Below are 14,429 nucleotides of genomic sequence, written 5' to 3' on the forward strand. Positions count from 1 at the left end.
ATCTGCAGATATTTTTATAATCAATTAACCTGATTGTAAATGTAAAACAAAAAATAAAATAAAATAACTCTTATTTTCAATTATACAATTTCATACAACGAAAGGGCAGAAATGTAAATTGCAGGCTGTATTTAAAGCGTTTGTTTGTCTGCCTCTTTCTTCTAGCATCTAAATACGGTTAGTCATTTGACTACAACTCCCATCATCCCCCTCGGTGATTTCTCCGGAAGAAAACCTCCGCTTTGCCCTCAAGCTTCCTCTTTCCGTCAACGGAGTTTAGGTAGGACACTGACTGTCTGATTCCCTTCCTATAATCTGCTCTAAATCTTGATTTTCCCAGATCATCGGTTGTAAACAAACATTTTAAACTGTGCGGGAAATATATAAGAATAAGACCCGCTGAGTATTTTAACGGCAGACGTGTGATTTGAAGCGTTTTTGCGGTTGTGTGTCGCTCATTGGTGACATGGCGCAGAGACAGCGGTGTGAAGCGGCTTAGAGGCCGGTCCGGCAGCCGCTACACACCGGGTAGATGTGTGTGATATGAGGCGATCAGAGAAGCTGGAGATACTTTAATTAACACAGAACTGTCTCATTTAACAGCAGGTTGTTGTACCGCTGTGTGTAACTATAAATAACTGTGTGCCGTAACGTTAAACAGTAAGCTATGGGAGCTAGCTTGCTAGGCTAACTATAGCTGACAACTTAAGGTTTGTTATAAACATGCGAGTTAAATTTGGCTTTTTGCTGTTTTCAAGTTATTTTAACGCTATAAGGTGAATTTGTACATAGAAATCTGTCCTTTAGCGTTAGCCATAGGCATAAATGTTAAAATGAACATGCCAGATTGGTAAATACAGGTTATCTCTTGGTCTGAAAGTCTTGAAAAGCATTAAAACTACTTTATTCAAAGGTCTAACAAAGTCTTAACTTTAATTTACAACAGTCGCATGTATTTTGTTCTTCCTTCTATAGTCAGTAATGTGAGTTATAACATCACCTTATATCCCGTTGCAGGCTGCCTGCAGCTTACATGGAGCCAGACTGTTAAACAAATAACCCGTTATGAATTATTATATACTGCAGGGACGTCAGGGTATCTGCACGCCCTTGAAAGTATTAAAGTACTGGTTTCAGTTTCCCCAGAAAGGTCTTTAATGAAATTAAAGTCTTACATTTCTCTTAAGCTTCCTGTAGGCAGTAATGTTTTAAGTTGGTTTTGTATTTGATTCTAACTAAAACTGACCATTACAAAATTTTAATTTTGACTCTATGAACCTGCAGAAACGCATAAATAACACTGAGTGTCGTTTGTTTCAGTACACGATGGGACGTGTGATCAGGGGACAGAGAAAAGGTGCGGGCTCCGTGTTCAAAGCCCACGTGAAGCACAGGAAAGGTGCTGCTAGACTCCGCCATGTTGACTTCGCTGAACGCCATGGTTACATCAAGGGGATTGTGAAGGTAAACGAGGACTCTTACCTTTTGTTTTGGGGGCAGGTCAGCGTTGCACTTGTTTGTGAGTGTACAGACGTCGTTTTCCTCTGGCCTTCTCAGGATATTATCCACGACCCCGGCCGTGGTGCTCCCCTGGCCAAAGTGGTCTTCCGTGACCCATACCGCTTCAAGAAGAGGACAGAGCTCTTCATCGCTGCTGAGGGCATCCACACTGGACAGTTCATCTACTGTGGCAAGAAGGGTAAGAGAGTGAAAATAGACTTTCTAAGGTGCTGAACTGTAAAACAGGGGCAACATATGGATATTGACCATTGTGAGTGACATTAATTTACCTGTGATGTTAAGTTTCTCTTGACTTGCTGCATTTCTGCTGTCTCAGTTTTTTTATTGTACACGTTTACTTTAGAGCTGCAACAATTTACTATACAATTACTATACTATAAAATAAGTAGTCAGATAACCGATTACCTGACCACATACACTACATTTATCCCACAGCTCAGCTTAACATCGGTAATGTCCTGCCCGTTGGCACAATGCCTGAGGGAACTATCATCTGCTGCCTGGAGGAGAAACCCGGCGACAGAGGCAAGCTGGCCCGCGCTTCCGGAAACTACGCCACAGTCATCTCCCACAACCCTGAGACCAAGAAGTCCAGAGTCAAGCTGCCCTCAGGCTCCAAGAAAGTTATCTCCTCTGCCAACAGAGCTGTTGTTGGTGAGGACCCTTAAAGTCTGGTGGAACTGATGTTTCCCTTGACCTAATTTAACGTCATCTGTATTTTAAGGGCTGTGTAGTAATACACAGTTGATTTGGTGTTTGTGAACTGAAGGATGTTGATTGTACGAGTGCACAGTCTAACCGGCTCTGCTCTGTTCATTAAAGGTGTTGTCGCTGGTGGCGGTCGTATTGACAAGCCCATCCTGAAGGCCGGTCGTGCCTACCACAAGTACAAGGCCAAGAGGAACTGCTGGCCACGTGTCCGTGGTGTGGCTATGAACGTAAGTGAACATGAGCATACCGACACTGTGTTATCCACGATGGCAGACAGGCAACAAAGGAGGTGGAGGTGTTTATTGAACTTTACTAATGTCTGGTGCTTTCTGCCTGGTTCCCCACAAACTCAGTATACACATAAATATATAACATGAGATATAACAGTCTTTGAGTCTGAGTATGTGTGAGATGGGTTAATTGACTTAGGAAGTAATCAGCAATAATTGTTAGTCCCAGTATAAGAACTGCAGTGTTAAAAACATAGAGGTTCCTTAGACTCACTGACATCCCTCTTCTCTCTCCCCCGCAGCCTGTTGAGCATCCCTTCGGTGGTGGTAACCATCAGCACATTGGCAAACCCTCAACAATCAGGAGGGATGCACCTGCTGGTCGCAAGGTCGGTCTCATCGCTGCCCGTCGTACAGGCAGACTGCGTGGAACAAAGACCGTCCAGGAGAAGGAGAACTAAATCTGAGTTTCTTGATAATAAAACATGTTCCAAAAAAAACAAAGAATCTGTTCATGTGCTTCATTTCGGGGGCCTCACACAAACACATACAGAGGTCATAATGCAAGACTTGTGATATTGTAGATCCATTGTTAATGTTAGTAGTTTTCTCTGACAAGTCAAAATGTCTTGTGTTCCATACATAGCTTACACTCACTGAGCACTTTATTAGCTACATCATACTAACACTGGGTAGTTCCTCCCTTTGCATTCCTCTATTGCATCTCATAATTTCTGCAGATTCATCAGATACACATTCAAAGGATGATGGTTTGGTTTTAAGGAGCCCAAAGTGTGTCAAGAAAATAGTCCCAACACCATTACACCACCACCACCAGACAAGGACTGAGTGTATGGACACTAGAGGGAGCTCATGTATCAGGACAGTCAGGCGAAAAGGTTTGGCTGTGGCAGCCTTCACATGCAATGCATAGACTGCAGATGATGTTAATTGTACAGTGGTTCCCAACGTTACTTGTGTTGCAACCCGTTAAAACTGTGAGCAGTTAAAGGGGCACTCAAATGAAACACAATAATACAGTAAGTCCTGAAATAAATTCAAACTTCAAATCATGAATTTCATAATTTTGAGTTTGTGATTCAACTCTTTGCTCATTTTGGAAGCTGCAGTTTGTGGTGCATTCTCAAATGTATTGCCTTATGCTGCCAGGTGTTTCTATTATTTTGTCCGCCCCATTGATATCAGTGAGGGCTAAGTAACACCTTAACAGCATGACAAACCTGCAGCCTCCAAAAATAACCATACACTCAACAAAAACAGTAACCCTGAACAAGGTAGGATTTGCTGCATCAGGTGAACCAATAACCAGGCAAACGTACATGTGAGACATCTTTTAGATAACTACTGTTTATCAAAGCTGAAATTATTCATTATTCAACTATTTTTATAGTAAAAATGCCAAAGAAAAAAACACTGGTTGCTGCTTCTCAAAAGTGAAAATATACAGTTTTTTTTTTATGTCAACTTGAGCTTTATGAAACTGAAAAGGCAATTTTTCTCTATCACTCGACATCACAACAATAAATCAACAAGGAAAAACAATTGTTGCTGCTTGTGTAAACAGTGAAATCAGATATCCACAAGTAAAAATGAGACGCAGGCAAGATTCCATGTTCTTTATTTGCTAAGGGCGCAATGCTTTTTTTTTTTGTTATATTTCTGTGCACAAAAAACCTCACAAAGTGAAAGTCCACATCGCGACTGTAGCTCCAGAATTCAACGTCACACCATGGCCAAAACAAAAGTCGGCAAAAAACAGGGCGCAGAACTCTGTACAGTCAATATCTTCTTTAAAAATAACACAAGGACAAAAATGTTCCTCTTAAATCAAATTCTATTTTTAGTGAAATACAACAAAATAAATTCTATAAAATAAGAGCAAAATATTTAAATATAATACGGTGGGCAGAATATTTTCATTTGCAGGAGTATTTGGTATGTTTTAGACAAAAAAAAAAAAAGAAAAGAAAAAATAAAAATAAAATAAAAATTCAAAAAATACACGCATTCAAGTTACCAATTAAATACAGTATTTACTGATGTTTACCTTTTACTCCTACAGAATTACAAGTTAGCTCAAGTTGCAACATGACTAACCAGCTGCTATTCTTACGGTACAACCCTGCTGTGGAACCTGTTCTCCATGGAGCGAGGGGACGAGGGTCTCGCTGCCGCTCAGGATCGGTCGCTTCATCCCGAACCGCAGCAGGACGCCAAACCAGCCCGGCTCCATGGCAGAAAGGAAGCCGGTGGGCAACAAGTCTGTCTACAACTAGGCTCTATTGAAGAGACAGAAGCAAACCACACAGTCTATTATACACCAGATAGCCCAGTGCAGCAATTCTGTTGCATATGTGTTTCATATTTCTGAATTCCTAAGGATGAAAGCTAAGCTGTCTATCCCACCAAAACTGGCTGCCAAATGTAAAATTGTAGGATTATGATGAGCAATTGAAAAGCCACTTATTCATACATTGGTTCAAAATATCGCCCTCATTGTAAATAGGGTAGATGAGTAGAAAAAAAACCCCAATGAAAAAAAAAAACCTAAGGGTAACAACACCCCTCTGGATGTGGATTAAGAACAGCTTTAGGTTGTTATGATCACAAGTCTTCCCTTGGGCTACACTATTCTGGTGAGAAGCCATGCTAAATGTTACAGCATATTAACTAGAGCTTCAAAAAGGATTGAATTAATTACCAGAACAAACAACAAAAAAAAAAAAAAAGAAAAGAAAAAAAAGAAAACAAAAAAGAAAAAGAAAAAAAAAGGCAATGAATTTCAGAACAATGTTGCATCACTGCTTTTTCACATCAACCGAACACCGTAAAAGTCCACCCAACCATTCCATATCTCACACTAAAACCAACCACAGCTCGTGAGTTGATTTGGCATGGGTCATAAGGTCGCCAAGGAGCTTAAGAATAATAATATTAATTATGATAATAACAATGCGTCCTTCTACAGTTGAATGACCAGTAACCATCCGATGGTAGAACAAACTTTACTGCTGAGCATGGGTGATAAAACAAAGAGGAGTTGTTGTCTTCTTACAGTTTTTTTTGGGCATTTTTCTTATTTATAATATCCATTGTTGTTTTTCATAATATCTGCAACATCTCCCAACAGCAAACCACACAGAGTTATGCTACTGGGGGACCTGAACAGTCAAAAACATTAACATACTATGTACACCTTTTCGTCGTGTAGACAAGCGCATCAGCATCGTCAGCTCTGGGTAAATTTGTTTTTCTTTATTAGAACTCTTGTCCACTCCCTCGCCTCTGCAGCCATCAGCAGGCCCCTGTCACACGGTCAGGCAGCCCCAGGCCAGGGAAGAGCACCTCCCTCAGGCTGACGGGAGAGAGAAGCGGCCTGGAGAGAGGAATGGGAGGCCTGGCTCTGCCCTGCCCTGGGGCCAGAGAGAGAGAAAGAGAGAGAGACCCGATGAGGAGCTCTGTTGACCAAAGGATGAGAGGAAGGAGAGCGGGACGATGGAGGCTCGAGGCACAGCAGAGGGGGAGGGGATGTTACTCCTTAGGCGGGGCGGGTGCTGGGGTAGAGGTGGGGGCTGGGGTGACCTCCTCGGTGCTCTCCCAGTTCTCTTGTGCTCGCGGGCCTGGGCCGGGAGTGGGACCAGGTCCTGGGGTGGGTGTCTGGGTAGGGCCAGGAGTCGGGGCAGAGGCAGGACCAGGACGCTGGGGGTTGTTCATGTGCTGAGCAGCAGGCCCAGTATACGGCTGCCCATGGGGGTGGTTGTTCTGTTCAGGAGGAAAGCGGACAAAAATCAGTGGCTTGAAACGACTACATTGTTCAACAAAAAAAAAATGAAATGCTTTATTTAAAAGTCCGAACACCCACAGCCACATGTTTCTGTCATGTCCAAGGCCGACACAGTTCTGGACACAGTTTGTAGCATCCTCTAAACAGCTGTATGCAGTTTGGTGATATCTACATCTTTATTATTAACAAATCGCATTAAAAGTCCATTAACAGTGAACTATACTAACCAAACATAATCATATAACACATAAACATAATTAGTGTTTTGCATGTATTTTATTGTTAATAGATAAAATCAATATCTTAATCCTTTATACCGTATTTAGAACACAACCACGTGCCACACCGTTACACCAGATGATCGTGAACATGAGAGCCATAGTTTATTTTGACACAACTCCATATACACCATCCTGCCGCTGGAAATACTAGCACACCAAATGTATATTAATACATTTTCCAACAAACCACAGTGCCCAGCTTTTTTGGGGGGAAATTATTTAGCCATTTTTAGATTTCAGTCTTTACTGAGAATAGATCTCCTTGGAGCTGAGAGCCACAGACACGCTGGGGAATCTCAGAAGTCGTGAGATGAGGACTAATGCATTGTTTGCTTTGGTCTTTCAACAGGATTTGTTAATGTTAACAAACATAGTGTATGTCAGGCTTTATCCCTTAATGAGCCTAATCCTTTAACGGCCATATTCTGGGTGGTCTCGAAGGACTTTAAGACCACATCTAACCAGGCGGAGGCTGCGGCTTCATAAACACTGGATCATTTCTGCTCAGTCACATCCTGTCATACGGTTAGATAAGGGAATGTCACATGTCAAACGCATGTGCACCAATCAAAGCTGAAAGAGGAAGTTCTAGAAGATCTTGCAATTTAAAAAAAAAAAAAAAAAAAAAAGTCTTGTTCTCAAAACAGAGTGAATCTCCATTAGCGAGTATACATAACTGGAATATTCTCCCCTCTTTTCTTTTTCTCTTTTCTGCCATTTAATATTTTTTATAAGAATAGATTAACATTTATATCTGTTTACAACTACATAATTGTCTGTTAAACCATTTATTACATATTTATGTACCAATTCTAAATGCTAAATAAGTTGAAAGGTTGCTGTGGTGTGTCGTATTACCACTTGTGTGAGCACTCAGGCACGAAATAACACTTCACGATGCCGAAGGAAAAATTATTTGTTGCCATGGTTACTGGCATAATTCATGGCTAACGCAAGACTGGCTACGGGAATAGATGTCATATCATTGATCCTATTCTCTGCTCTGCTTTTATGGGTAAGACAATAGTGAATACAACTATACCAGCGTTACAAAAGAGACCAACAACGTCTTTTACACATTACTGAGTGACACGAGGATGAGACGTAAACAGGGCTGTACCTGCTGAAACTGGGTGGTTCCAGGAGAATGTGGGTACAGAGACGTGTCCTCAGGTGGGGAAGAGTCTTGATCATCAGGTGCTTCCTGTTCATCTGGCTCCTATAGGAAGTGAGAAAAATGATCACAAATTAATTTCAACATTCATAGAAATTTTGAATTATTTTTTTCAAAACATAAAATGTATAAAGTAGGAATTGATTATTTATTTGAACAAAGCAGTTAGATCATATTAATTTGATTCTGAGCTCTGTCATTTCAGTGTGAAACAGCTGCGTGGGGAAAGTCAAACTTCCAACTGTGTTACGTTATCAAATAACTGAGGCTTAAATGAAATCTGATTGTGTGTGTGGGTGGATTCTACACCTGAGAGCATCCGCTTAGCGTGAGAGCTGCTGGTAATTCATCTATTTTCAAAGAATAGTTTATATTTTTTTTTCTTGTTAAAAGAAAAACAAAAAAAAAACAAAACAGAATAACACTAGCCTTATCCTATTACAACTGCTGGATCATGTATCTATGTGAAGGCTGAGTATGCAGTACATGTGTAACATGTACATATATACAAAGTACAACATGATTTAAAGTCAGAAACAGAAAAATAACTGAACCTTTCACTTTACTGAGACAAATTCATACTATGTGAAGCCATCACAAAGACCAGCCTTATGTTGTTTTACCTTTATCTTTTTCAGTCAAGCCATTATTCATTATTTAGCTACAGACTGAATATAAAAACTATAAATTCTTTGTGGTTTTTTTTTTTTTCAACTATAGTGAGTTGATGAAAATGAAAAACAACTGACAACCTTTTGTTAGAAGCTGTTTTGTAAAATTGTGCCATAAGTAAATCATTCTTAACATTAACATGCAACTTCCAAAATGACAAAAGTCTATAAACATGCAGTATACTGGCTCCAATAGCACAGTAGAGTAAAAAAAAATCTTGCTCAATGAAGAGCACAGCTCTAGTCTTACAGATCAAATACTGTAACTACAACTGAATACTGAAGTATAGCTGAGGCTAAGTGTTTTCCATCAGATGCAGGTGGCTGGCAGCACAGTTTGAGCTGGGGAGGAAGCAAAAACTGGCAAAAAAAAAAAAAAGCACTAGATTGAGATGGAAGACTGGCTTTGTCAGTGCTGTTGCTTTGGCGAATAAGTGGGACTGGGCAACAGGACAGCAAGAGAACAAAGATCTGTTCACTGTGAGCAGCTGCATAACATGATTTCTTATGCCAGTTACACTGTATAGCATCTCACATCTCACCAGCAGCAACTCTACCTTTTCTTTTACTTATAACAGTGGATAACAGGGAAAGCAATTACTTTTTTTTTTTTTTTTTTTACTTTATCTTTCATCTATGGCCACAATCTGTTTTAATAACAAGGAGTTTAAATACTAAGAGAAAAAACAGTATTATCCACTTCAAGGGGTGATATACTGGAAATAAAATTGTGCTAATTAATTAGCCTGCATCTTTAGTCTTACTCTAACCTCCTGTTCTTTTCTTTTAATATTATATTTGCATCCAAACTGTGTCCAACAATAAAATGGAGCAAAGTTAGCAAAATGGGTAAATCTAGCAGGAATAAACATGACACAATGTTCCAAGCCTTTGCCACTGATGACTGTCCAAGCTACAGGAAACTCAAAATTGTGCAATTCTAACTAAACATGCGTTTACTGTTTGTTTGGAGGCCTAAAACACTGGTCAACTGTTCACTGCTTCTCTGCTAATTCTGCAATCAGATTCAATTTTGTTTCATTTCCTTCCTTTATGTTGTGGTGCCTGGAATACTGACCTTCCCTGGGCTTTCCTGAGTACACTTGAGCTGTGTATGGAATATTACAGGAGAATTGTGTCATTTGACTGGATTTGTCAACATAAAAATACAAGTAACTTATTTTAAGTGAGAAGAAGAAAATGATATTTGTATGCACTGCAGCCATGAATCAATACAGAACATAGTAAGCATAGCAAACATGTCATAGCTGTAGCTTAGTGAGGACATCATTTACGTGTACTGGTTTGTTGGAAACACTTCTAAATGTCAAATGTCAATTTTTGTCTATACAATATCAAATGTCAGAAAAAAAAGCAACAGCTAAAAAACAAAACAAAAAACATTGCATTTATAATGACACGATAGAAAAATGACAAATCAACCACTGAAATTGTTAATAATCAATTTTCTGGCTTTCAGTGTTGTTACATATATACAACCCAATTTAAATGGTGCTCATGTTATGTCATTCAGTGGGTTGTTGTGATCATGTTCATGCTAAAGCTCCTCTGGATCAGTCACGCAGTATTTCTGTGGGATCTTTCTGTTACTTTCAGCACTGCACACTATTGTCAACATGTTCCCATGTCACTTTCAATATTCATGTGGCCTGCTTGATTTTATTTGCATGTAACAGAAAGATCCCTTCCATACTGATGATTGTCACTGTGCATCACCTGATCATATATCTATATACCAGTTAGAAAAAAAAAAGTCCTTTAGCTTTAGATACTGGTATAATGTGGCTCTCCAGGCACAATCCCTAACATTGTAAGATAATGTGAAATTAGGCAGGGTGTGACTGTGTGCAAAGGGTACAATGTCAATGCCATTACCTCCTCAGGACAGAGTTCACAGGCCTTGGCCAGAGTCATACGTGCACTGTGCGAACGCTCCAGGAAATATCCATTGGAGGTCTCGTTGCTCTGAACCGGAGGGGACCAGTTGTTGTAGGTATACTGAGGGTTCCCTGTGTATGGCCTCCTCTCCAGCTCGTCCCCTAACCACTCAACTGCCCACGTCCACTTTCGTTTCAGGTCACCATTACTCTGTGTGCACAAGGACATGCTGATTAGCAAATCTGATGCAGTAGGCAGTTTCCTTTTTTTGAAAACCCCAATAGACTGTTTTTTTTTTTTGTACTTTTTTTTGTGACTCTTAATGGTATGTTTTTTTTTTTTTTTTATAACAGGAAATAAAAATAAAATAATCTTAATTTAAGAAGATAAATGCTCTTCACCAAGGAAAATGAACTGGGTCTCATAGCCTATGTGTGGTGTAATGTGACAGATCCAGTACTGTACCTGTAGGATCTGATAAGCCACAGAGCAGTTGCTGAACAGGGCCACCATGCACTTGATGCACTGGTAGGCCCGTTTCTGGTAGTGGTTCTTCGATCGCTGGATGGTGTCAAAAAGCCCATCTCTGTCATCTGGAATTCCCTTCAGCACATTGTGGATCCTGCACAACCAAACACAGAGAGGAGAAATTTTAACTATGAGCTCATTTAAAAATGACACAGCACTCATTAGGTTCACTTTGAGCCATCAGTCTGACCTGTGTGTCTGCCACGAGTCCTCGATGAGAAGGATCTGAAGCAGCAAGTCCAGGTAAGGCCTCAGCTCATAGGTGTAAGAGTACGCCACCTGCAGACAAACAACACTCATATTACTGAATATAGATTCCTTGGGACACTTAAAAGTAAGCCACCGACAGAATTACTGATGTCCTGTTTGTCAAAAGATGCAATTTTACACATTTACCTGCCAGAGCAGTTCACTGAGCACAGTGGAAGAGAACTGGGGGTTCTCCCAGCAGCTGAAACGAAGCAGCTTCACCGTCTCCTCAGAGTTGCTGCAGTCTTCAATGATCTTCTTCACGTAGCTGGTCCTCACAAACAGGATCTCTGCCACTAGCTGCTGCACGGGCATCACTGGGGCTGTCAGGTTGGTGTCTCCATATGGGTTAGGAAGAGGAGGGTTACCTGGATAAGACAGAGGAGAAGAAATTTAGATAAACTCTAATCTGAAATACATAGCAAATGAATATATATGTTTTCTGCCACATCCTTCATCTCTGAAAGCCCTCAGCTCCAAGCTCTGCTAACACAATACAGAGGCTCAGAGTGGCTGGTTTGTCAGTCACTAGTTCCTGAGCAAGGATGAAAATCCTCATTGGGCTCCAGCTCTCAGCACCACTACCCCAGGCTGCTTTACAACCGTGCCTCGCGTCAGCTGAGTTCATTTCACACTTTGTGTAACTGAAGACTCAAGTACACTCACCATTAATGGAGGACTGCATGCGTGAGGAGACATCACAGCAGCGGACTAGCTGTGAAACCACAGTGTAGAGCTTGCCCAGCTCAGCGTACTGGTACTTAATGGGAGGGCCGGGACCCTCGTCCAGAGCAACCAACATGAACGTGGCAGGGACATTCAGCTTGAGTAGCTGGGTCTTTTCTGCCAAGCCTGTGGAGGGTAGGAATCGCGAGAAAGAAAGCAGCATTTAAAGACCCACGTTATTAATTATATTTTGAATAAACCCTGCTTATACAATTCACAGAGGAGCAGATGTACATGACAGGTGGGTGATGACTTTGTGCTCCTTACCCAGATTGGCGTACATGACAAAGAGGTTGAAGTACTGCTGCAGGTGACGGCCATGTTCAGAAACCTCTCTTCTGAGCAGGTTGAGTACAGCTCTCAACAGGTGGTCACTTAGACTGAGGTTATCACAGCCCTGATGTACAAACATGGAAATCAACAGTTAAAAACCACAGCTGGGTTACATCAATAATGATAACCTGTGATTCAAACCGCCTTCCGGGAACCTTATGAGTCAAACTGCTTCAAGTATCTTCCAGAGAGTCCTAATAAAAGATATTTTCCACAGAGCTCAGCTAGGGTCTGGCACTAACCTGAGTAGAGGGTCCAGGCGAGGCAGTGGGGGAGGGGCAGGGGCCGTCTTGCAGGGAGAAGTGAGCGATGAAGACAATGAGCTTGGCAAACGCACCACGGACCTCAGCGCTCGGGCACTCAAGCAGGTACTCGGAGAACCGGTTAGGGTAAGCAAACAGAACGTTGTGTGCAAACCAATAGCGTACATTCTTACTGTGTCTCAGCAGGATGCAGAGGGCGTCATACCTAGAGGGGAGGATGAAGAAAATATTTTTAAAGGAGGACAAAACAGACAGAAAACCCAGAACTCGGGGGAAGACAGAGCTTACCAGTCACTGGCAGGACCCCGTACTACTTTCTTGGTGTGAAAACCTGTGCTGAAGAGGAACCTAGCAGCCAGCTGAGCACTTATCATAGCAATCTCCTCTGCCTCTGGCAGAAGATGGTCTTGTCCTGATTTAAAAAAAAAAAAGGGCAATGATTAACGTGAAAATCTTGTCAGGTCATTTGCACAGATTTTTTTTTCAATACAATGACATAAGCTGACAGTAGTCTGTGACGCTACAACCACAGATCAAGGACACAAAGCAAATTACTTATATGTGGGTATAAACAGCACACACCACAAGATATATAAATGTAGGTTGTAAAGGGCAGTGACACATTTTCCATTGACGTGGCTTTGTACTCCAGCATACTGCACGTGAAATAAAATATCACTATGATTTTACAGAGCAGACTCTCAGCTCTTTATTCTTACTTTACTACTATGCAATTTTGTCACCTAATCCAGGGACTATAAATAAAATCAGTTACGGTTTCTACATGGATGTAAACATCCTCAAACTAAAGCTGAAAGTTGGAACTTTAACCTTATGGTCATTATTTGATTTCAAATCCAGTGTGTTGGAGTACAGAATCAACACAATGAAAAATGTGACGTCCTCCTACATGCAAACTGTACTTAAATACATCATATTATATAGGGTGATGTAAAAGAAAATCAAATAACGCATTCTGATTCTTGTTCAATCCATTTCTGTTTTTCCTCTAAAAGCATAAACTAAGATGAAACCAAACATAAACGATGACACAGCAACTGGGGTGTAGTCACCTCAGAATGTGAGAAAGCAGCTTTAGGCTACATAACGTGTCAACTGGTCTGAGCAAAGACAATCAATAATATCTTAATCATACATCCAAGCCAACACACTGGGTCACAATGTTGGGTCAAGCAGGTGGACTGAACTCGAGCAACAGGCTTGTTTAAAAAAATAAATGAATACATCACTGCTGCTTCTGGGAAAGAGTTTACAGTGAGACACTAGCTTTGTGCACACCAGCAAACAGACTGACACTATGTTTTTGTGATTGTCTGAATCCTTCAGTACAAATCAAGTGCTTCTGTGGCGATGACTGCCCTAAAAACTGTATTTTTCTGTGAAACATTATTGCGCTCTAGCTGCATTAATAATGCACTGGTGCTTTTTAACATCCAATGCAGGGGCCGTACAGTTCTCTGCAGCCCAATGCTAATGCTCTTAAACAGCAATTCTTTCCACAGCGAAGCTGTATATTAGCATCACTTTGAAATGTAATTTTTTTGGACAAGCAAGTCAGAAATTATATGACATCTGCTATGTCTTTAAGAGAAAAGCTCTGAAACCCACAGTAGAGATACAACGAGGAATTCATCACTGTTGAAAAGATCAAGGAAGCCCTCTGGGTGTATTGGATATGCAGAGTCATAACTGTGGGAGTGACGTGATACTGTGCAGCTGTAACAGATCACATTCCTCACATTCTGTCCCTCTCGCTATCATGTACACGCAAAGGTTGAACAACTGTATATATGCAGCTTCAACCACTGTTTACCCGCTATATTGTCAATCTGTGAAGTATTTACTCATGCTGTGAAACAAAGATACACATAAACACTAATACTTGTCTATTCAATGTTCACCCTGTTATTTTATTAGCTTATTTTAGCTTTCTCAGTATTGGTTAATCTGTTGCCTGTTTTTGTTTTATCATCTGCAAATTAATTAAGCTGCCACCTTGGCCTCGTCTACCTCCCAA

The 14,429-nt window shown here is 40.8% G+C and overlaps 2 protein-coding genes across 5 annotated transcripts in view; one reads left to right on the forward strand and one right to left on the reverse strand.

The window, feature by feature from the left end:
• Positions 1-1,291: 1,291 nt before the first annotated feature.
• Positions 1,292-2,967, forward strand: rpl8 (ribosomal protein L8). The gene is made up of 5 exons (XM_041057779.1): positions 1,292-1,464; positions 1,558-1,699; positions 1,957-2,175; positions 2,344-2,459; positions 2,765-2,967. The coding sequence occupies exons 1-5, from the start codon at positions 1,327-1,329 to the stop codon at positions 2,921-2,923; spliced, it is 774 nt and encodes a 257-aa protein (XP_040913713.1). The 5' UTR covers positions 1,292-1,326; the 3' UTR covers positions 2,924-2,967.
• A 1,117-nt stretch (positions 2,968-4,084) lies between these two features.
• Positions 4,085-14,429, reverse strand: part of usp9 (ubiquitin specific peptidase 9) — a 37,777-nt gene continuing 27,432 nt past the window's right edge. For 2 of the 4 annotated variants that reach the window (XM_041056674.1, XM_041056671.1), the window contains 11 exons: positions 12,680-12,803; positions 12,371-12,596; positions 12,063-12,192; positions 11,736-11,921; positions 11,217-11,437; positions 11,011-11,099; positions 10,758-10,914; positions 10,290-10,502; positions 9,472-9,501; positions 7,669-7,767; positions 4,085-6,245 (listed from right to left, as the gene is read on the reverse strand). In XM_041056674.1, the coding sequence (XP_040912608.1) occupies positions 6,015-6,245; positions 7,669-7,767; positions 9,472-9,501; positions 10,290-10,502; positions 10,758-10,914; positions 11,011-11,099; positions 11,217-11,437; positions 11,736-11,921; positions 12,063-12,192; positions 12,371-12,596; positions 12,680-12,803 (1,706 nt within the window). In that variant the 3' untranslated portion in view covers positions 4,085-6,014. The remainder of the gene's footprint in view (positions 6,246-7,668; positions 7,768-9,471; positions 9,502-10,289; positions 10,503-10,757; positions 10,915-11,010; positions 11,100-11,216; positions 11,438-11,735; positions 11,922-12,062; positions 12,193-12,370; positions 12,597-12,679; positions 12,804-14,429) is intronic. The other 2 variants (XM_041056675.1, XM_041056672.1) reach the window with 1 other exon arrangement.

This window comes from Toxotes jaculatrix, chromosome 15 (genome assembly GCF_017976425.1).
Source record: "Toxotes jaculatrix isolate fToxJac2 chromosome 15, fToxJac2.pri, whole genome shotgun sequence".
In the NCBI taxonomy this organism is placed as follows: Eukaryota; Metazoa; Chordata; class Actinopteri; family Toxotidae; genus Toxotes; species Toxotes jaculatrix.